The sequence below is a fragment of the Lynx canadensis genome, chromosome D3, assembly GCF_007474595.2.
Source record: "Lynx canadensis isolate LIC74 chromosome D3, mLynCan4.pri.v2, whole genome shotgun sequence".
NCBI classification, from domain to species: Eukaryota; Metazoa; Chordata; class Mammalia; order Carnivora; family Felidae; genus Lynx; species Lynx canadensis.
Window position 1 is genome coordinate 18,107,365 of NC_044314.2, and position 21,291 is coordinate 18,128,655.

Consider the following 21,291-nt stretch of genomic DNA (forward strand, 5'->3'; position numbering starts at 1 on the left):
CACCTTTGTGCATTGTCACTAATCATCAGCATTTCTCTAGGAGGGGCCAGAAGCCTCTTGTTATCTCCACCTAGCAGAAGGGGCACAGCCCTGGGGAGGCAGGGGTGACTTATCCAGAGCCTTCCAGACTAGCTAAGAGCCTATCCAGCTCAAACATCTAAAACCCTTAGTTAGCCTTTCCCAGTTCTCAGGACTTGTCTACACTTCGTCCAGCACAGCATTTCAAAACGTAGAGGCTTTCTGTGCAGCTTACTTAAAAGAAATGTGTTTAAGCTTTAGGTAGAGAAGTACATTATGAAGATCACCTCCAAAGGTCAAATTAAATGCATGTAATTTTCATTATGAGCGTAGAGAGTTAGCAGAATATGTAGGAGAGCAGTTTAGCACTTGGGGCAAGTTTTACTGTCCATTTCTCAGGGGACATCTGCTTGGATCTGAAGATCACGTAGGTAATATGAAAGTCACTTAATTTGATGTTTTATATTTGGCTTATAACCATAAGGAGGACCAACTTTAATAATAAACTAACCAGGAACAAATTTTAGCTACAGAAAAGTGGTTTTCAACTCAAACTCCATCGTCCCAAAATATTCCACATAGCTTGCCCCCCTACTTCCTTCAGGCCTTTGTCCAGATGTCAGTGAGAATTTCTCTGACCTATCTATTTCAGATTGCAGTAGAGTCTCCCCTTCTCCATCTCCCTTATATTACTTCCTTCTTTCTAAGGCTCATCATCACCCGCAACAATACATATCCTGATTATTTTGTCTCTCCCTCAACCCTTGTTGTCTTCTCTGTTCACTGCTGTTTTTCCAATGCACACAGTAGGTGGTCAATACTTGTTCAACGAATGAATAACGCCTGAGACCTTTCTGTTCCAAGGTTGGTCTTGTACTTCAAGGCGCACAGAACAATGGGTACGGTTGGCAGGTGGAAGTGTGGGAATGCAGGAATGGCTAGAATTGAGAGCAGTGCCTGTTGCGTGTGTGGGATTGGGACCAGACAGCTACCTTGCGACGGTGCGCAGATATACGGGCAAACTTCACCATGCCATCCCTCCCAGAAACCCATTTGCTGGACTGGCCTTCACTTTTCCTAACGTTCTCACGTTAGCAGTATAATGTTTGCTTTCTGGTCCCGCCTGTCAAACTGTGCTGTATAGAGATGCCACAGGGAAATTAAAGATGTCATTCACGAGTGTCTCATATAAAACAATTCCTTTTCCTATTCTGAAAACCAAGCTTATAACAAAGCAGGGTCGGCACAGTTGTACTATAACGAGGCAAGCAAACTGGAGAAGTGAGGCAAAAGCATTCTCATATCTAAGTCATAGTATTGAAAAAGTCTGGAAAGCCCTTTGCCGAGTTGTGCCGGCGGTTTCCGCCTTGGCCAGACTAGCAATGCAACGAGGGCGTTCGTTCAGGGTGACCGGGGGCGGGAGAGGGGCTGCTGGGCTGGAACTGACGGCTGGTGGGGCGGGGCCGCTAGCACAGCCTCGGGCCCCTTTTACCCCTTTCTCCCCCTCCCCCCGCCGAAGGCCCCACGCCCGGGCCAGCTGTCTCGAGGGGCGTGTCTTCCCCTGGCCCCGCCCCCGAGCCCCGGCTAGGCCCGGCCAGGCAGCGAATGAACGGGTCCGCCGCGAGGGCGCAGGGGGCCGCAACTTAAGATAAGGCGGCCTGTGGTGGCAGTGCCAGCAGCTCGGAGCTCTCCGGGCCGATACCCGATCGCGCCGCCGTGGGAGGAACCCGAGTCCCGGGCCGAAGCTGCCCCGGGAAAGCTCTCAGGCGGCATCAACATGGCTGCGGCCCTGCGAGCTGCGGGCGCCCTGCTCCGCGATCGGCGTAAGTGAGGCTGTCGCGGCCGCCACCGCTGCCGGGGTCCCTGCGACGGCGTGGGCAGCGCAGCTCGCGCCGGGGCCCTCCGGCTTGAGGGGGTTCCGGGAGCGGCGCAGGAAGCTCCGCGCTGTGGGGCGAGGGGCGACCTGGAGAAGGGACCGGAAAGGGGCCCTCCCCTGGGAGGGGCTGAAGGGGGGCGGTACACGGGTCGTCTGGGGTCCCTGGGACGCGGCCAGGAGAGGTCCCGGCTCACCATGAGTCAGCGGGGTTACCGTGAGCAATGCCGGGATTTATCCGCACCTTAGTTCTTATCTGTAAAAGCATAATAATGAGCGTCATGGGTTGTGAGCATTATGGGAGGGAGGGTGTGTTACATACCTACCACTGAGGACGGTAACTAAGGCATCATCATCGTCATCACCACGGACATGGGTCATGGGGTTCCCTCCCTGGCGATGGAGGTCGCAGAGTGCCCACTGCTCCTCTGTCTTAGCCCCTGGCGTCACCCGGTGCTCACTTGTCCTTAGGCAGGCAGCACCCACTGCGAGGGAGTCTGGGCTAGTATTTCCTAGAGATTTTTGGAGAACGAGCAAGACCTAGTGACAACCCAACATGTTTCTCATGCAAATTTTGAATGTAGGATGCTTCTAGGATGAGCTGAGGAGTTTGCGCGAGAAACACCTGGTTGGCACACTAACTCTGCAGCATTTTTAACTGTGACCCCTTGAGTAAGGCACTCACCTGGCTTGAGTTTTGGTAAAGGTGAAAGGAGAAAGATAATATACTTCACGGGCTTGGCATGAAGATTAGCTGGATGCCAGTAAAGCTTGGAGCACAGTGCCTGTCATGCAGTAGATACATTGAGACCCTTAAATGTTCAGTTATTATGTAAAAGGCTGGGGCACACTAAGATGCTTAGTTAACGCATTTGAATGATGACAGGACACAGACCTGCTTTATTTTTCTAAGAAGTTCCCAAATTCTTCAGTCTGGCACCTACTAGGAGGGAATGGAGAGAATCCACTTTGAATTTCCATATCTTATTACAGGTGCCTTTGTGAGGAAGATAGTAAGGACCCAGTTTGTGGTGAGGGCCAAGGCACAAAGGGTACGTGGAGCAAAAGGCATCTTTTTTTTTTTTTTAAGACGAGGAAGCACAGTGCCAGTAATGTGCCTGAAAGATGTATTGAATTAGCCTTTTCTTTCATCAGCCATTTCTGTGGCAGAGTCTTACAGGTTTTAGATTTGAGGTCATAGAACAATCTAAGAAGCTTTAAATGATTTGTTCCAGATTATAAGTAACTAAGCGGAAGGATTCAGAAACCATAGCAAATGTGAATTTGAAGTCCAATTGAATTATGAACTCTGATTTTTAAGATGTAGTTATAATACTTTAATCATCTTGTTGATATGAAGGAATTAACATCTGAGTGAGAAAAAATTGAGTAGTATTTCTGAAAATGAATTCTGAAAGTAAAAGTACAAAGTTTTACACTAAGTTTTTAGCATATTACAGAATCAATAAACTCCTTGACGTGGACCACATACTGTATATACTATATATATTTTTGAATTAGAAAGTTGGTAGACTAATGAATTATTGTTTTTTCTTTTTGCCTTTTCTTTCCAAATTTTCATCTTTCTTTCTTTCTTTCTTTCTTTCTTTCTTTCTTTCTTTCTTTCTTTCTTTTTAACGTTTATTTATTTTTGAGAGACAGAGAATGAGCAGAGGAGGGGCAGAGAGAGAGGGAGACACAAAATCCAAAACAGGCTCCAGGCTCTGAGAGTCAGCACAGAGCCCAACGCTGGGCTCAAACCCATAAACCATGAGATCATGACCTGAGCAAAAGTCAGACGCTCAACCAGCTAAGCCACCCAGGCATCCGATGTCTTTCATAATTAGAAAAAGAATCTAGAATAATGAAGAAGAGTATCAATGTTTTAATTAAGGACATTAGAACATTTTGGTGCCATACCAGAAAATAATTCTTTTTTTAAAGCCTCCCCTCCCCAAATGTTTATTAATAATCACAATATCGGATGTTATTTATGTTCATTTTAACTTTCTAAACTTTATTTACTTATTTTTGAGAGAGCAGGGGAGAGACAGAGACAGAGAGGGAGAGAGAGAATCCCAAGCAGGCTCAGTGCCGAGCCCGATGTGGGGCTCAAACTCGTGAACTGTGAGATCATGACCTGAGCCAAAATCAGGAGTCGGATGCTTAACTGACTGAGCCACCCAGGTGCCCCAGTTATTTGTTAGTTTTTTAAATGTTACCTATTTTTATAAGTACCTTTTGAAATAAATCTCATCTCCTATGTGATAGGAAGTGGCTCTGGGGTGCCTGGGTGGCTCAGTCGGTTAAGCAACCGACTTTGGCTCAGGTCATGATCTCACAGTTTGTGAGTTCAAGCCTCACATCAGGCTCTGCAATGCACAGCCTGCTTAGGATTCTCTGTCTCCCTCTCTCTCTGCCCCTGTCCCCCGACCCTCCTTTCTCTCTCTCTCTTTCTCTCTCTCAAAATAAATAAATAAACTTAAAAAAAATGGCTTCATTATATGTTAAAGTACTTGTGTGCCTTGCTTTATAACCTCCCCTGCCCTACCCTAAGCATCCAAAATATTAAATAATTTGGTTTTGGAGAACCAGTTAATACCCATGAACCTCTTAAATCATATATATACTTTTGAATGCTTCACCTTTTGGGTTTGTCCAGGAGTTACGAAGTCTTGCTTTCTTTATATTCTCTTCTGCATTTTCCTAGTTTTATAGCTTTTATGGTTTGTAGGCCTTTAAAAGGTAGAGCAGCAGTTAATGTCATAGGTAGGGGTAGAAGGGGTTCCTGGGTGGCTCAGTCGGTTAAGCGTCTGACTTCAGCTCAGGTCATGATCTCACAGTCCATGAGTTCGAGCCCCTCATCAGGCTCTGTGCTGACAGCTCAGAGCCTGGAGCCTGCTTCAGATTCTGTGTGTCTCTCTCTCTGCCCCTCCCCCACTCGCACTCCGTCTTTATCAAAAATGAGTAAACGTTTACAAAATTAGAAAAAAATAAATAGGGTTAGAATACCTGGTCTCAGTTCATAAGTGGGCAGGTCCCTGCTGTTGAGTATTTTTACTTCTTAACCGTATGCAGTGTGCCAGGCACTGTTCTTGGGTCTGGACATAGATGTAAAGATTTTTTTTTCCTGATGTTCACAACAGCCCTGCAGGGTTGGCCTGATCACCATCATACAGATGAGAAAAGCGAGGCTTGGAGTAGTTCTTTGAGTTGCCCAACTACTCCCACACACAGCCTATTTGGTCCTATCTGGGATTTCTGCTAGATGTCTCTGGCTCTGGAACATATGCTGTATGCTATACAATGCTGTCTGTGCCCTTGGATTTCTTGTAAGCTGTGAACTGAGTGTCTTCAGGAGTCTCAGCTCGTCCTTTGTCTGAACAATTACTTAAAACTCCTTTAGCTACATGTCTGTTGGTCGTTTGGTCAGAGACTACTCTTAGTTTCTTTGGAACCTTCAGATCATTAGGGGAGAGGAGTGTTACAGAGAAGTCCTTGAGAGGGGGGTGTATTAACCCTACGTCCTGAGCACAAAGGATCCATTATTAGCAGCATTGCCTTCTGAGAATTTGTTCGGCCACAGAGAAGAGGATTTTGTTAAGTATAGGGCATGACAGTTTGAAAAACTACCCTCCCAAATTGTGCTAGGAAATACTAATGTACTAGTTGATGACTCTGGTCTCACCCGGATTCCCTTCTGCCACTCCCTTTTTAAGATTCACAGGAGGAAGGCTTATCACCAGCAGTCAAATCATGTAATGCCTAAATTCTATTCTAGTAGCCCATGGAATCCAATATCTCATTCATACCAGGAATCGCAGACATTGTGGCCTGATTGAGAACCCGGTTACATCTCATGCAGTTCAGAATTGAACTTGTCTAAAATAAGGAGCTGCGAGTTGGCTTGAGACTTCATTTGAGCAGAATTGAACTTCTATATGTCAATCTTTGCACTTCCACTTTGAGTTAATAAGGACTATTCAGCACAAGCTCACGTAATTGGCTCTGTTGGGAATGTGCACAATATGGAGAGTTGGAAATCTGGAGATACCATTCTCCTGTATTTTATAGGCAGGGTAGGTGAAAAAACATCAGAGCAGGTATAGTCCCTGTGCCCTAGACACTTCCAAATGAAACTAATGCCAGCACTAATCGTACGTGGCAGGCGCTGTGCAGAGTGCATCGCTGGTCTTATCTGCTGTAATCGTCACAAGGATCCTGATAGCAGGGTGTTGTCATTTTACCGGGGAAACTAAGGCTCGAAAATGTATAGCCTGGTCCCAGTCACGTTGCTGGTAAGTGTCAGAGCTGCATGAGGTCAGAACTGCTGGTCCACAGCCCGAGTTCCTCACCGGGACTCCTCTGACTTGGAAGGAGGAGGAGGGCAGAGGGAGACTGATCTCAAGCTGGTTTCAAATCGGCTGGTTTGAGAATGGGTCATGTGTACGGTGTGGGGCTCAGCGTCCCCCCATTGCTACCTTGAGTGTCTATTGTATAGCTTCAGTTTAATTTTACTGTATGCCGTTCAAGGATGAATATTCTTCATGGTACAACTAAGTATGGCCCATGGACTTCTCAGTCTAGGTGGGTTCTCCAGGCCCACAGCTGACTCCGGCGGGGCGCAGGACAAGAGTGCACATGGAGACCCATGTATCATATGTGGGATCGCCCGCTAACAAGCTGTGAAGTATGTTCTGTTCTCCAATACTGGCAAATAGACCTTCGTAATGATCTGGAAGGGTGAACTGTTGAAGTCTTCAGAGTTCCCACAGAAGTGTCGTGGCCTTGGGAGCGTTGCCTCTGGTCCGTAGGCTTCCCTGCTTCTCTTTCCACTGCCAGCTGTGCCCTGAGTTGTGAAGAGTCTTGTGCATTCACCCATGTGGACACTCCAGTCTAGGTTCAGGTTCTATTCTTGCTCCTGCAAACAGCTTCCCTTAGGTCAAGAATTGCTCGCACTGATGGCACAATCAGCTTTCAGGAGAATAGAGCTAGGAAAGAGGCCTGTACAGTCCCCGAAGTGGGTGTGGGCCTTTGGGGACAGGGAATTCTGGGTACGGGGAGCCTGGTCAGGAATGTAGGTCATGGGCTCTGGGGTCCATGGATCTTTGGCTGTGCAGACTGCATACCCTGTGCGGGAGGCTGCAGCACGAGGAGGGCCAGAAGGGGCCCTCTAAAGTAGAACCCCCCACCCTTGTCAGTGTCCAAGGGCAGTGCTGGGGTTCTCCAGCCCTGGTGCTTTATTGGGGGAGGATTATAGGCAGATGCGAGGTCTGTACAACTGGTTGAAAGCTGGCTCAAGTAACACCCCGTAAACCGGTGGCTCTGAACACGTCCCGCGGCTTCTCCCTTTCGTGTGAGCAGCGCACTAACTTCCGTATGCATGCGGTGATTCTCCTGAGGGATCACGTCAGAATCTGCCAGGGCAGAGTGAGAAGGTGTGTTTCTCAAAAGGCTCCGTGCAGGTCCTGAGAGGCCAACCCAGGAGGCGCCACCCCACCCCTGGCAGAGAGGGCTTAAGTGCCAAGAAACGCCGGGGCAATCACCTGTGCTATAGCGTCTCTTTAAATTTTAAGTCCAGGACTTCTGCTCGGAGGACCCCCTCCAAAGACATTGCTTCCCAGCCGGATTTCATGCCGCTACTTTACTTTTGTCACAGTGGTGCCTGGAAGCTCAAGGGCCCGCCAACCACGGAGGGGCCAGTCGATTGGAGCCATGGCGGCAGCTGCCACAGAAACAGCCCGGCGTACCAGAAGCCCAGAACCTCAAGTTCAACCGGGGAAGAGGTATGAATCTAATTTTAGGTACTAATAAGAACCTCTTTTTGTTGATGCAGACACCGGTGAGTGGATACAGGCTGCCTTAAGAGGAGAGCTGCGGGGGAATGCTAGTGTGGAAGGAGCGCAGTGTTGTTTTCTTGGCTTTCTTTCAGTAGCTGGAAGGCTACAAGTTGCACCCCCCCACACACACACACACACACACCGCTAAGGTTTTAACATTTTGGGGGAATTTTTACAGATTTAAAAAATTGTTGTGAAAATTTTTTTCCCCGGCTTTTTTGAGATATGATTGACAAATAAAAATCCCACCGGGCTTTTGTTAAAGGACACGTAACTCAGGACCAACAGTCTGCAGATCATGTAGGAATTTAGTTCTGGAATATGTCATGTAACACAAATTTCATGGACACTAGAAATGTATTTATGAAACTAACATAATTATACCTATGAAATGTATGTTCTGTTTAGGATAAGGAGTGACTAATCCGTCAAGAATTTATCTAGTAAACCCTGCCATTGTTTTCCACTGTTAACAGGGTGAGCGGAATTCGAAATGACATAATACGATTTGTGATTTATTAAAGGGATAAAGTACCTGTTTCGGACGTCACCCCTGCTGTTTACGGGTGGATGTCAGCAGGCCTGGCGTTGTTCCGGGCTGCCTCTTCCATCACGGAAGCCACAGCTCTTCTTAGGTCTTCCTCTCATACAGGGGCAGCACAGGACTCGAACGGGCAGTTGTTTAGCTGGGTGCCTAGAAATAGCCCACCCTAACGCTAGCCGAGCGAAAGAAGGAGATGGGTTGCAAACTAGTAACTCCTTGACGGTTCCTCTAGCGATAGAGCTATGAAAATAGTCCTATTTTGTGGTTATTTTTCATTGTGTGAACTTGGGTACGTTGACTGAACACTGAGTAAACTGAGGTTTGAAGGGGGATAGAGCATTAGGGGTGGGGCCTCGGATCATCTCTTTTCCACTCTCTGGCCTCCTAAGTGATCAAATCTGGTGAGGAAAAGAGGAAGCAGGGATGCTGTCTCTGTCCTGGCGGCTTGGACACCATTCCTGTGTGTCCCCACAGCCCCGCTTTTCTCACCTTAGCCATGGTCCAAAGTGCTTTAAGTCCTTAGGGTTTAGGGTGAGTATTTGATGTAACCTGAAGAACTGATTCAGTGTTTCTGGGAGAAACTGAATTCAGTGAATCAGGAAGAACTGATTCAGTGATTTCTGGGAGAAAAATTATTTCATTGCTATATTATCCTAGTAGCAAAAGCCAATAATATAACCTTAATATCATTAAATTAAATACAAATCTAAAAATATCTAAATTCCATTAAGTAACTTTGTATCATCTTTATACAAAAGAAATGGGTTCATTTTAGGACATGTAGACGGGCAAAAAAAAGATTAAAAAAATCACTATAATCCCACCACCCAGTGTTTTGTGTCTATGTCTGTACCGATTGATATTTATTCAGTAAATATTTACCAAAATGTGACAGTCGTGCACATAGTATTTTTTAATTTTTTTCTTTTTATTTATTTATTTTTTTTAACATTTATTTATTTTTGGGACAGAGAGAGACAGAGCATGAACGGGGGAGGGGCAGAGAGAGAAGGAGACACAGAATTGGAAACAGGCTCCAGGCTCTGAGCCATCAGCCCAGAGCCCGACGCGGGGCTCGAACTCACGGACCGCGAGATCGTGACCTGGCTGAAGTCGGACGCTTAACCGACTGCGCCACCCAGGCGCCCCAATTTTTTTCTTTTTAAATTTAATAATATATCTACCATATAAATATAAATATTCACCATTATTTTAATAGCATACGAGTATTTTACGAAATCACAGTTTATTTATCCATTCCCATGTTATGGGGCACTTGCACTGTTTCTAGTTTTAAAATAGTAGAGATGATGAAGTGATCAGTGTTTCTGTATATCATTCTGGTGCCAGACCTGAAGGCCTCGTGCTGTGCAGTGCTCAGACTATAGCAGATGAGACCTCCACTAGACCGGGGGTCAGCCGACTCGCCCGTAAAGGGATAGATAGTGGGCCATTTGGTCTCTTTTGCTGCTATTCAACTCTGCTGTTATAATGTGAAAGCAGCCTTAGCGACTATGTAAAATAATGAGTGGAGCTGTGTTCCAATAAAACTTTATTTACAAAAATAGGCAGGGTGTGTATGTACAGATCTGGCCCGTGGGCTGTAGTTTCCCAAACCCTGTTCTAGAAGCAGCATAGATCCTCAGGCCAATTACATCTTGGAGGTTTCATGAAGAGGTAGAATTTGTGTCTTTATCTTGATGCTGACTATATACAGTATAATTGAATGATTCTGTTTCTTTATTAATTGGTGATCTTAAGTTTCTGTTATGTACAATTAGTAGCTCAAAGGAAAAACCTCCTATTTTGAGAGTCCCAGAATATAAAAATGGCAGAATGTTGAAACCTTTTCAAGCGAGAAGTTTTAAATATGTTCCCCTATTTACACCTTTACGTTCAAACAAAGGGAACTTGACATTCAGAGCTTTGTCTCAGATGGGCTCTGTCTGGAGGAGAGGAGAACAGAGACCACGGCTAAGGCTTTGCACTTCGCATTCTCGAATAGAGGGTGTCAGACTAGGGCAGCTAATGCGCCATTCGTCATGCATAACACAGTTTTGAATTAAGTGCACGTGTATTTAGGTATTTCCAAATCATGTGCATCACTTTCATGTGTAAGATCAACATGGTTTATAAAACACGGGTTTGCAGGGCAGAGTCATATCCAATTTAAAGCCACTCTTGTTCTGAGCTCAGGTGTTATAGATGAAAAGCAGTTCTAAATCTCGTTTGCACATTGATACCCTCTATGGCTTAGGTAAGTCTCTTAGCCTGGGGTTTCTTAACCAGTAATCTGTTAACTGGCAGCAATCCATGGAAAAATGCGCTTAATTTATTGTGAGTCACAGATTTTGAGGGTGAGAGACAGGATCTCAGAGCACGGGTGGTCTAAGTGGAAAGATTAAGGGAGCATTTTACAATTTCACAACATAATGAATCTGGAATTTTTAGGTATTAAGAAAAAAACCTAAACACCAGCTTGTTAATTCATTGATAGGACTTTTGGTGAGAGGAGGTGGGAAAGTTGTGGGACAATGACATCCTCCAGAGTAGTTGCTTAGTAAAAAGGAGATGAAACCCCCTTCCTCTAACCCAGTGGTTCTCAGTAGAGGGAGGGGGATGCTCCCCACCTCCAACATATTTGGCAATGGCCATGTCTGGAGACGTTTGTGGTTGTCACAGCTGGGACGGGGTGTGTGCTGTGCTTTCCGGCAAGTAGAGGCTGGGATGCTACTAGAACCCTGCAACATACACCATAGCCCTCCACAGCAAAGACTCATCCAGCCGAAAATGTCAGTGGTGCCGAGGAAGAGAAATGCTGTCTAAGACAATGATGTGAAAGGCGAACTTAGTTTGTCCTTACAGTGGGGTCTAAATTAGGAGATCTCTGACTTCACTGGAATGCAGCATTCCGCTAACCCCAGCAATTTTGCCTCAGCTTGTTTTGCAAATTTAGGTTGAGAATTCAGATTTCTACCTCATTCACCTGTAGTGTGTTTGGCAAGAAAACAGTTTCTTCCTGTATGAATTTGACACACTCTGCTGCCTAACATTATCCCAAGTGTTGTTAGCACTTGTTTAAAAATTGCAGTTAAAGTGTCATCCTGATCTCATTGGCTTTAGCACACGTTAGGGACAGTCTTCCAAACAGGATCCATGTCTGCAGGATTGGCTTAGTCACTGCGGTAGCTGGAGGTGGCCTTGATGTAGGAGGCTTAGACAGCGGGACCCCTCAGCCTTTGTACCAGTGGAATTTTATTTTTTTAAAAAAATTTTTTTTTTTTTTAACGTTTATTTATTTTTGGGACAGAGAGAGACAGAGCATGAACGGGGGAGGGGCAGAGAGAGAGGGAGACACAGAATCGGAAGCAGGCTCCAGGCTCTGAGCCATCAGCCCAGAGCCCGACGCGGGGCTCGAACTCCCGGACTGCGAGATCGTGACCTGGCTGAAGTCGGACGCTTAACCGACTGCGCCACCCAGGCGCCCCACCAGTGGAATTTTAAATAAACTTCAGGCTGGTTGTTTGTCACTGCTTTATCAAGAGTGAATGGAGAGTACATCCATCCGTGCTGTGGAGTATCATTCAGCCATAAAAAGGAAAGAAGTACTGATTCACGCTGTCACGGGGATGAACTTTGAACATTTTATGCCAAGTGAAAGAAACCAGGCCCAAAGGGCCACATATCACGCGATTCCATTTCTATGAGTAGGCAAATGCATAGACTGAGAAAGCGGAGGATTAGTTGCCAAGAATGAGACAGAGGGAGGATGGGGAATGGTTCTAGTATGTGGGAATATTTTTGGGGGGTGATGAAAATGTTCAGGAATTAGAGAGTTGTTATGGTTGCATAACTTTGTGTGTATATTAGAAAGCACTGAATTGTATTTTAAAATGGAAAGCTTTATGGTATATAAATTATATCTACATTTTTACAAATGCCAAAAAAAAACCAAACCAAAAAACCATGAATGGAAGAAACACTCCTTGTCCTGTAGTGTCCCCACCTGCAGACTCTTTCACTGCACGGCCCCCAGTTCTCCAGGGCCTCATCTTAGGCTCTGACCCCATGGTTCCATGTCTCTAGCCTTGGGCTTCCGGTGGCTACCGGAAGCATGCGGGCGGCACCCGGTCCCACTCTGGCCCCTTCTTGCCCCCTGAAGGTGTTTAGGAATGGAGAACTCATCTCGGCCTGGCTCACTTTAGTCTGTGCAGGGTCCAGAGCTCCTCTGGATTTTAGAGGTTCAGAGCTGGCATGGTCCTTTTGTTGATTTAACTTCCCCCAGACTACTTGATTTTCTTTTTGCTTCTTCTTGTTCCTTCAGTGCTTGATTCTGTAGCCTGGGACCTATTTGAGTAAGAGCAATTTCTTGCCAGCATCCCTTAAGCAGTGGCTCTAGGTAGAGGATCAAGAGGTGAGCGCAAAGTGAGAGGTGTACTTTATCGTACAGGAGACACTACGGGGGAACAGCGGGCTCTGGAGAAGGAAGCAGAGTAGCAAGAAATCATTTGTCAAGAATAATAGTTTAACTAAAGGGAAAGGAGCAGATAAAAGAATGAGAGATGGGCTGATTATTATACTGTGGAGGTTTAAAAGGGAAACCGTGGTTTCTCTGTGTATGATAGAACTTACTATATGTTCCAGATCATGCTAAATAACTATGCTGTCTATTCTCAAAACAACCTTTTGAGGTCGTTGCTGGACTCCCTGTATACGAGGAGACTGAAGTTTGGAGAGACCAAGTAATTTGTGTATCTGTAAGGCATTCACATAAATGTTTGCTTCAGCCTCAGGACAATTTGAGCTTTATACCCTGACTCTCAGTCCTTAAAGAATGGGAGGGATTTTTGTTCAGGACTGACAACTTAATGGGGAAACATTTCAAGCCCAGAGAAGACCAGTGCCATGGATGGAGCTGGGAGACCAAGGTCAGAGTCAGAACTGGGACCGTGCAGAACCGGAGGCGTTGTGCCTTCCCAGATACGCAGCCAGGTGATAGCAGTGAAAAGATCTGTAGGTTTGTACCTCTGAACAGATTGGATGTGAGTTTGCTAGCTGAACCAACAGTGTACCTTACAGAAAAATAAAAAGCTACAAGTCAACTGCGTTTTATTTTATGTAGGAAGCCGAAGACTGGAATATTAATGCTGAACATGGGGGGCCCTGAAACCCTGGGAGATGTTCACGACTTCCTTTTGAGGCTCTTCCTGGACCGAGACTTGATGACGCTTCCTATTCAAAAGTAAGACGCGTGGAAACACCTGCACTTATTCCTAACTTGTGTAGTGCATCTTGCCTTACGTGTACGTCAGTTCTATAGTTACAGAAAATAAATGGTTTTTGTGCATATCTGGTGGTGACTAGAGCAGCATCATTATTTTCCATTGTATAAGAAGGATATGATGTTGAGAGAAATGCAGGGGAGAGAGAAAGCAAGTTGGGGGGCCTCTCCTTGAGCCCTTTCCTCCCTAGAGCTCTGGAAATGGCAGTTGTCTTGACACACCTGATGTCCCTTTAAATTTTTTTTAAATTTTATTTTAGGGAGAGCGTGCAAGCGGGAGTGAGGGGCAGAGGGAGAGAGAGGGAGAGAGAATCTTAAATAGGCTCCATCCCACGACCCTGGAATCATGACCTGAGTCAAAATCAAGAGTTGGCCACTCAACCGACTGAGCCAGCCAGGCACCCCTGATGTCCCTTTAAAGTTTGTTACCGATATATTTGTACTTGACCCTCAACAGCTGATTAATATTCAGGGAAGCAATGATTATTATTCATTAATAATATTGTGGCTGTCCTCTTCCTTTCAAGCCTCCCTCCTTCTTTCTTTTCTTTCTCTTTTAAAGTAGGTTTTTGTAATGAAAAATTTATCCATGCACGTAATAAAAAATGCAAACAGCATAAACATGTTCACAGTAAAAAGCAAGTGTCTCTTCTTGAACTCCAGCCTCCCAGTTACCCACCATGGAGGTTACAGATGTAACCAGAAATACAGAAATCTGCAGTTGTACAGATGTATTTCTGGTGACCATCCAGAAACAGTCCATGCATATCCAAGCATGTACTTGTCTATATATCTATAAATATAGATGTATATGTATATATATGCACATATATATCTCCCCTGTCCTTTTTAACACAGATGGGAATGTACTTATGTATATTATTTAACACTTTGCTATTTTTTTTTTAAATTAACAATGTATCTTGGAGATTATTCTATAACAGATTATATAGGCCCGGTTTATTGTTTTTTTTCATGACTGTATAGAATGCCTTGCCTGGTCATAACTTAATTTATTTAACCAGTGGCTCACTGGTGGACATATATGTTGTTTACAGTGTTGCAGTGAACATTCCTGTGCTGTGCATTCAACTTTGCTCACATATTCAAATGTATCTGTGATTAATAAACATTTTCTTTCTTTTTTTTTTTTTTTAATACATTTTCTTAAAGTAAGAGTATTTTTTGCTTCCGAATGTCTTACATATCCTAGTTCCTGCTAGGTGTAGGATCAGGAAGTGTTAAGATAGTGGCTGGCCCGCATCTAGGGTCTGCGCCTGAGTGGTGTCCTGAATCTTCAGGGTGAGTTGCGAGAGGAACTCGTGGGGCAGAGGTGGCTAATCCCCAGAGAGTGTTTTGTTTTCCTGTCTCTAAAAGAGACAGCTCCAAAAGAGCTGGCTGTCGTCAATGACCTCAAGCCTCTATTTTTAAAGGCTTGATCTTCTTAGGCTCTTCTTACAATTTTGCTTATCTTTTCTATTGAGTAGTTTCTGAGGTTGCTAAGGTGGAACAAAAGCCACTTACCTACCTGTTAAATGATTTAGTAAGCTGGCACCAATCATCGCCAAACGCCGGACCCCCAAAATTCAGGAGCAATACCGCAGGATCGGAGGCGGGTCCCCCATCAAGATGTGGACTTCCAAGCAGGGAGAAGGCATGGTGAAGCTGCTAGATGACTTATCCCCCAACACAGGTACAGTGTTTCTTCACTAACATCTCAGTTTTGTTCTTTCAAAGTAGGTACGAAGTTCCAAACGCTACTGGACGGCACATGGAGTTCTGTCGGTTTGCGGGGGTTCCTACGTGACGCGTGATCACTTAGCTCAGTTCTCGAGGCACTATCCTGGCCTTGGCTGTGGAGCCTGTTCCTTCCTTATGTTAGATATGGAAGAGCTCAAGGTTTGGAACGTTAGTTTCAAAAGGAAGCTTGAGGTGTGTGTGAAGTTGAGCTGGGTTATAAGGAAGAGGCCACATCCCATGTATACAAGATGCGTATGTCATTGCTCTGGAAAGAAGTCTTGGGGCTGCTGTCACTGCTTTTTCTTTCTGTGTGGAGAGATGATTCGATCAACAGAGCAGAATTAGCTGCCATCGTGCAGCCGCGAGACCGTAAGCATCTTCAGCAACTGTTCTCGGCTCTCGGCAACACCAGTTAGTGTGAGGTCCTGAAAAGAGGATTGTGTGTGTCTGGAGACTGTCCTCCGAGAACCGCTAAGGCAGAATAATAATGTGCAGAATGCAGCAGTCACTATAGGAATGAATTATAAGTGCCGTGTTTAATTGCATTCCAGATGCCATTGATTGTGGGACCCACCATTGTTTTTATATATACTAAGACAAAAACTCTGCCGGGTAGTTTTGAGACCACATCTGTTGCGGGTGTGCACCAGTATGAGAAATGTTCAATCAAAAAATGTGCATGTTAGGACACATGAAATACATTCATTACAGATACATCTTGGGGCTTCCGGATCAGGACAGGTGTGTGACACAGTGGCCACCTTCAAGGACAGTGGCCCCACCAGGCAGGCCCAAAAGCATTTCCCTCTTCTCTGAGAAAACACCTCTAAGTGTCACCTCAAGCTGCTCTCAGAAGCCACCGTGTCCCATCGCACACAGGGACAAGGGCTGTAGCCCTCAGCTCATCGCACTTGGAAAATTGCTCAATCATGCTTCTGCGTATCGAGTTTGCTTCCTGCCTTGGCCGTGGCTCAAGGGCATTTCTTATTGCCGTTCAGCCACACGTCCCACAACGTATCTTGAAAATGTTAGACGAGGGACACTCACACCCACCTGATAGAGAAGAAACCGTCTCTCTGGTCATTAACAGTTTATCATGATAAAAGGTTTAGTGTGAATCAGATCTGCAATTGCTCTGCTGTCTCCAGTGGACAGAGGAGGTGGCAACATGCCATTGTTTCTGTTGGCCTGGTCGTGCAGGCTCCATCACCATCGAGGACCCTAGCAGAGCTGTTAGAGTTGAAAAAGGAATGTGGATGGACGGCATCCTTCCCACCTCCTCGCCCCTCTGTGCTGGGGCTGCCGGGTTGTCCGGACCAGACAGGCCAGCCGTGGCTCCAGCCTCCTGGGTTGGCCTGGAAAGAGTCCTATGGAATGACCCGGATTTAACCCACTGCCCCACTTACTATCAGACATCTGATTATTCCCATCTGCGGCCATCTAGTACAAAGGAAGTTGCAATCATCTAGATTCTAGGATTATTCCCTGCTTTGGCAGGGACCAAAGAATAGTAATAATCCATGTCACATTTTCATAGTCAGAATTGTGAGAGTGATTTTTAAATTTTTTTTAATGTTTTTATTTATTTTTGAGACAGAGACAGAGCATGAGCAGGGGAGGGGCAGAGAGAGAGGGAGACACAGAATCCGAAGCAGGCTCCAGGCTTCGAGTTGTCAGCACAGAGCCTGACGCGGGACTCGAACTCATGGACCGTGAGATCATGACCTGAGCCGAAGTCGGACGCTTAACCGACCGAGCCGCCCAGGCGCCCCTGTGAGAGTGATTTTTAAAACATGAGTGATTGGTCATATGACCCTCTATCCTATAGAGACTTACGTGAAGAAGGGAGTTGATTCTTCACTATAACTTTGGGGATAAGTTTAGGGTGTCTGAGGCACCGGCAGCTCAGCGGCTTGCCTGTCTAGTCACTTTACTAACGTCCCAAGCAATCATGCTTCCTCCTTCCTCACGCCATTCACTTGCCCTTTTGCTCACTCACGTACCTGCTCGTTCACATATTCATTCCCACTTCCGTCCGTCCTTCCACCCAGCCCCACCACCGGGTATTTATAAGCACTGGCTACACGGGGGATAAAGTAGTGAGTGAGTCATACCCTTACCTTCATGGAGCTGAGCTTCCTGGTAGTTTTCACTGAGGCAGAGAGTAAATTCTCTAGGGGGCTACTTTTATTTCCTCTAGAACTTGGAAGTTTGTCCAGGGCCTGGTCCTGAGAGGGCTCTGGTACCGGTGACCCTGCGACCTATCGCCGTCCTCTGTGGTTCACGTTTGGAGCCCTGTGAGCAGGCAAGTTAAATTATTGCTGTCGCCTGCATGGTAGGTGGCCCCCTGACAGCTTTGGCACACCTGCTGTGGGGTTAAGGCTGTGGCGCTTAATGAGGCCCAAGAATGTCCACTCGTTGATTCGTCAGTGGCACCTTGGGTGCTTCTCAATACTGCTTCGATACTTCGGCACTTCGATACTGCTTTTCGTATTCAAAACTGCGGTTTCTACTTAGGAGCTCTCGGGCCAGTGGGAGGGACCGCCGCTGCAGGCTCGTCCGTTAAGTGACAGAGAGAAGACCTCGTAAGACTTACCGGAGAGATGCTACGTACAACGAGTATGAGGGCCGGTGGTCGCACAGAATGCAGATGTAGGAAAAATGAGGTGGCTTCAGGTTTGGAAACTGCCTTGGGGAGCTTTGTGCCGAAGACCCAGATTATCAGGGGTGGCTCTGTGGCTCCGTCAGGGGCTCGCCCACATTATCTAGGAAGAGATTCTGTGTACTTCACAGATGGACCTGAAGCCCAGTCACAAAGACCCAGGTGCCTCACCCCCTTGGTGTGGCTTTTCCTTCCCGCTCTCTGGCTTCTCTGCCTCTCCTCTGTTCCTGTCCTTCTTCCTCCTCCCTTCTCCTACTTTCCCACAAAATTGTAAAGTATACTTTTTTTAAAAATATTTTTAATGTTTATTTACTTTTGAAACAGACGGAGACAGAATGTGAGTGGGTTGAGGGCAGAGAGAGAAAGACACACAGAATCTGAAGCAGGCTCCAGGCTCTGAACTGTCAGCACAGAGCCCGACGTGGGGCTCGAACTCACGACCTGTGAGATCATGACCTGAGCCAAAGTCAGATGCTCAACCGACTGAGCCACCCAGGCGCCCCTAAAGTATACTTTTAAACTGTGTCTATTTGTTTATTTCTATTGGGAAAGATTCTCTTTCGGCAAAACAATGTGATGATAATGGATAGAAATGTTTCAAGCTCTTATTTTTAAAAAAAGTTTATTTTATCTGTTTTGAGAGAGAGAGGGAGAGAGAGAGAACTTGCGTGCAGGGGCGGGTAGGAGCAGAGACAGAGAATCCCAAGCAGGCTGCACGCCGTCCTCACAAAGAACGATGAGGGGCTCAAACTCAATGAACCTCAAGATCATGACCTGAGCCGAAATCAGGAGTTGGACGCTTAACTGGCTGAGCCACCCTGACACCCCTCAAGCTCTCATTTTTTAGGGAAGTAGTTGTGGCTTGGTGGCTGGTATAGAAATTGCAGCTTGCACTGGCTTTGCATAGAATTGACTACTAACTCACAGGGTCAGTTTTATGAGGGAATATAACTTGGAACTGGTTTCATGTGGCTACACCACATTATAGGAATTTAGGGAATACAGAAGGAACTAGATGAGAAGTGTAATCATTTCACAAAAGTAAATCTAAAATACATTCCAAAGATGATAGTTTAGTTACGTAGAATCTGACCGCTTTTCACGAAGCCGTACGTGCTATCCTGTAGAACTCTGTTCTTTTTTTTTTTTTTTTTTTTTTTTTTTTTTTTTTTTTTTTTTTTTTTTTTTTTTTTTTTTTTTTTTTTGTAGACTTCTGTTCTTTACAGGATGCTTGATGGGGAGGAGGGTGGCTCTTTTCAGATGGGGCTGGCTTCCCCAGTCCTGGTTGTAGGATTTTAGGCAGATGACTTACCCCACGAAGCAGCATCTTGAAAATGGGGGTGGTAACAGAGCCCCACTTCTGGGATCATTGTGAATATTCAATACGATAATCCCGAAAGGCATCAGCCTGGGGCAGCGTACGTGACAAAAATCCCTTAACTGTGAGCGTTCAGTATTATTCATCCAGGGCATAGGGCTCGTGATGTGATACAAATTAAAAAGCATTATGCTATATATTTCACACCTTTCTCTCAAAGAGTCACGCACAAATCAGACATTTGAACTGTTGTGGAGCTAAACTGATGGGCTGGAAATGAATGAAGTTTCGCTGTTCAAAAATCCAATTCTGAGTTCTTTTTTTTTTCTTTTCCTGGGTCTCACCAAAGACTGCTGGGCAGTGGCTCCAAGGGCAGACTAGGCTGGGCCAGTGAGTCGTGTGTTTTGGTCTCACCGGAGCAGATGCGCCCCCTGCCAGCTGTGGTGGTCGACATCCGTAGGCTATTTCTGTCCCTGTGCTCCTGCCGGTGACCTCCGGCTGCGGTGTGAAACCCATCCCAACTGGCGAGGGCTCTTTGGGAGACATTTGTTCTTTCCTCGGGACAGGCCCGGTCAGAGAGGGAGCACAATGCCACTTGCCTACAGTCCGCTTGTGCAGGCCATCTTCAGTGGAACAGTTTAGCCAGTCTTATCTGTTCCTTCCAGAATATTTTACTCACCCTCACTTCAAAGTGAGGCCACCACCCTGCCTTTATCTGCAAGGGTGTCCCCTCCACCTCTCTTGTCTGCAACGAACTCCCAGGCCCCAGGCATTGAGGCTGCAGCTTTTGGAAGGTGAAAAGAGAATGCCAGAAGCTGGTTGGCCTGTAGCCTTGGAGGATCTTATGGTAGAAATCTAATAATAGTATTATCTGAAAGCAGATTAGAAAGGAAATTCCACTTCAGCCTCAGCTTAGATGCCCCAGAGCTCCTTAGAGATGGGCTCGATATGGGGTGCCTAGGTGGCTCAGTCGGTTGAACGTCCGACTTCAGCTCGGGTTGTGATCTCATGGTTTGTGAGTTCAAGCCCCACATCAGGCTCTGTGCTGACAGTTCAGAGCCTGGAGCCTGTTTCAGATTCTGTGTCTCCCTCTCTCTCTGTTCCTCCCCTGCTCACGTTCTGTCTCTCAAAAGTAAATAAATATTAAAAACCAAACCAAAAGAAATGGGCTTGATAGTGTGAACGTTGGCAGTTTTAGGATGAACCACATAGTCCCTGAATGCTCTCATTTGGAGTTTGCTTATGGAGTCGTGCCCTCTGGTGTGTTTCAACTGCCGTTCACCATTTTAGGCAACAGAACGTAAACTTGGTGGCCTAGAAAGGACAGACAGCTGAATATGATTCTGCTCATACCCCTTCCTTCCTCTTTTTGCGGTGCCCAGCCAGAGAATGTTGGACCAGCCATCCTTCCATGTGCGCACGTGCTTCTCCCTCCCGCCGTCTGCTCCCGTCCTTGGGAACTTGCGCCATCGGCTGCCGGTTCCCCGTGTCCAGTCACTGTGGAATGTTTGATGCAGATAGGTGAACAATGGGCGGTTCTCTTTTCCTTCACTTCAACCGGAATGTTTCTCTTTTCCTTCTTGGGGCAGTTTAGTGTCCTGTACTTAGTGGCAGCCGCTGCTAATGCTTGGACAGTAGCATCATCTTGGTTCTGTTATTGTTTAATGTTTATGTAGTGTATTCTCAGTATCCTCTCCGAGTGTGAGTTGGGCGTTATCCTATGAAATGACAGGTAATGTGAGGAAACTTTCAGTTTTATGATTTTATAAATGCCTAAGAAATTGTGTGGCGGTGGGTACTTTAAAAAAATTTTTTTTTCAATGTTTATTCTTGAGAGAGAGAGAAAGAGCGTGAACAGGGGAGGGGCAGAGAGGGAGAGAGAATCTGAAGCAGGCTCCGGGCTCTGAGCTGTCAGCTCTATGTGGGGCTCGAACCTATGAACCGTGAGATCATGACCTGAGCTGAGGTCGGACACTTAACCGACTGAGCCACCCAGGAACCCCATGTGGTGGATA

The 21,291-nt window shown here is 46.0% G+C and overlaps 1 protein-coding gene and 1 non-coding gene across 3 annotated transcripts in view; one reads left to right on the top strand and one right to left on the bottom strand.

Annotated features, from left to right (window-relative positions):
• The first annotated feature begins 1,592 nt into the window (after positions 1-1,592).
• Positions 1,593-21,291, top strand: part of FECH (ferrochelatase) — a 37,789-nt gene continuing 18,090 nt past the window's right edge. The window contains exons 1-4 of one of the 2 annotated variants that reach the window (XM_030336066.2): positions 1,593-1,841; positions 7,551-7,677; positions 13,398-13,517; positions 15,101-15,249. In XM_030336066.2, coding sequence (XP_030191926.1) covers positions 1,796-1,841; positions 7,551-7,677; positions 13,398-13,517; positions 15,101-15,249 — 442 coding nt within the window. In that variant the 5' untranslated portion in view covers positions 1,593-1,795. The remainder of the gene's footprint in view (positions 1,842-7,550; positions 7,678-13,397; positions 13,518-15,100; positions 15,250-21,291) is intronic. The other variant, XM_030336064.1, reaches the window with a different exon arrangement.
• On the bottom strand, positions 18,372-18,456 carry TRNAQ-UUG. Its single transcript has one exon. It is a non-coding gene; the product is annotated as a tRNA-Gln (tRNA).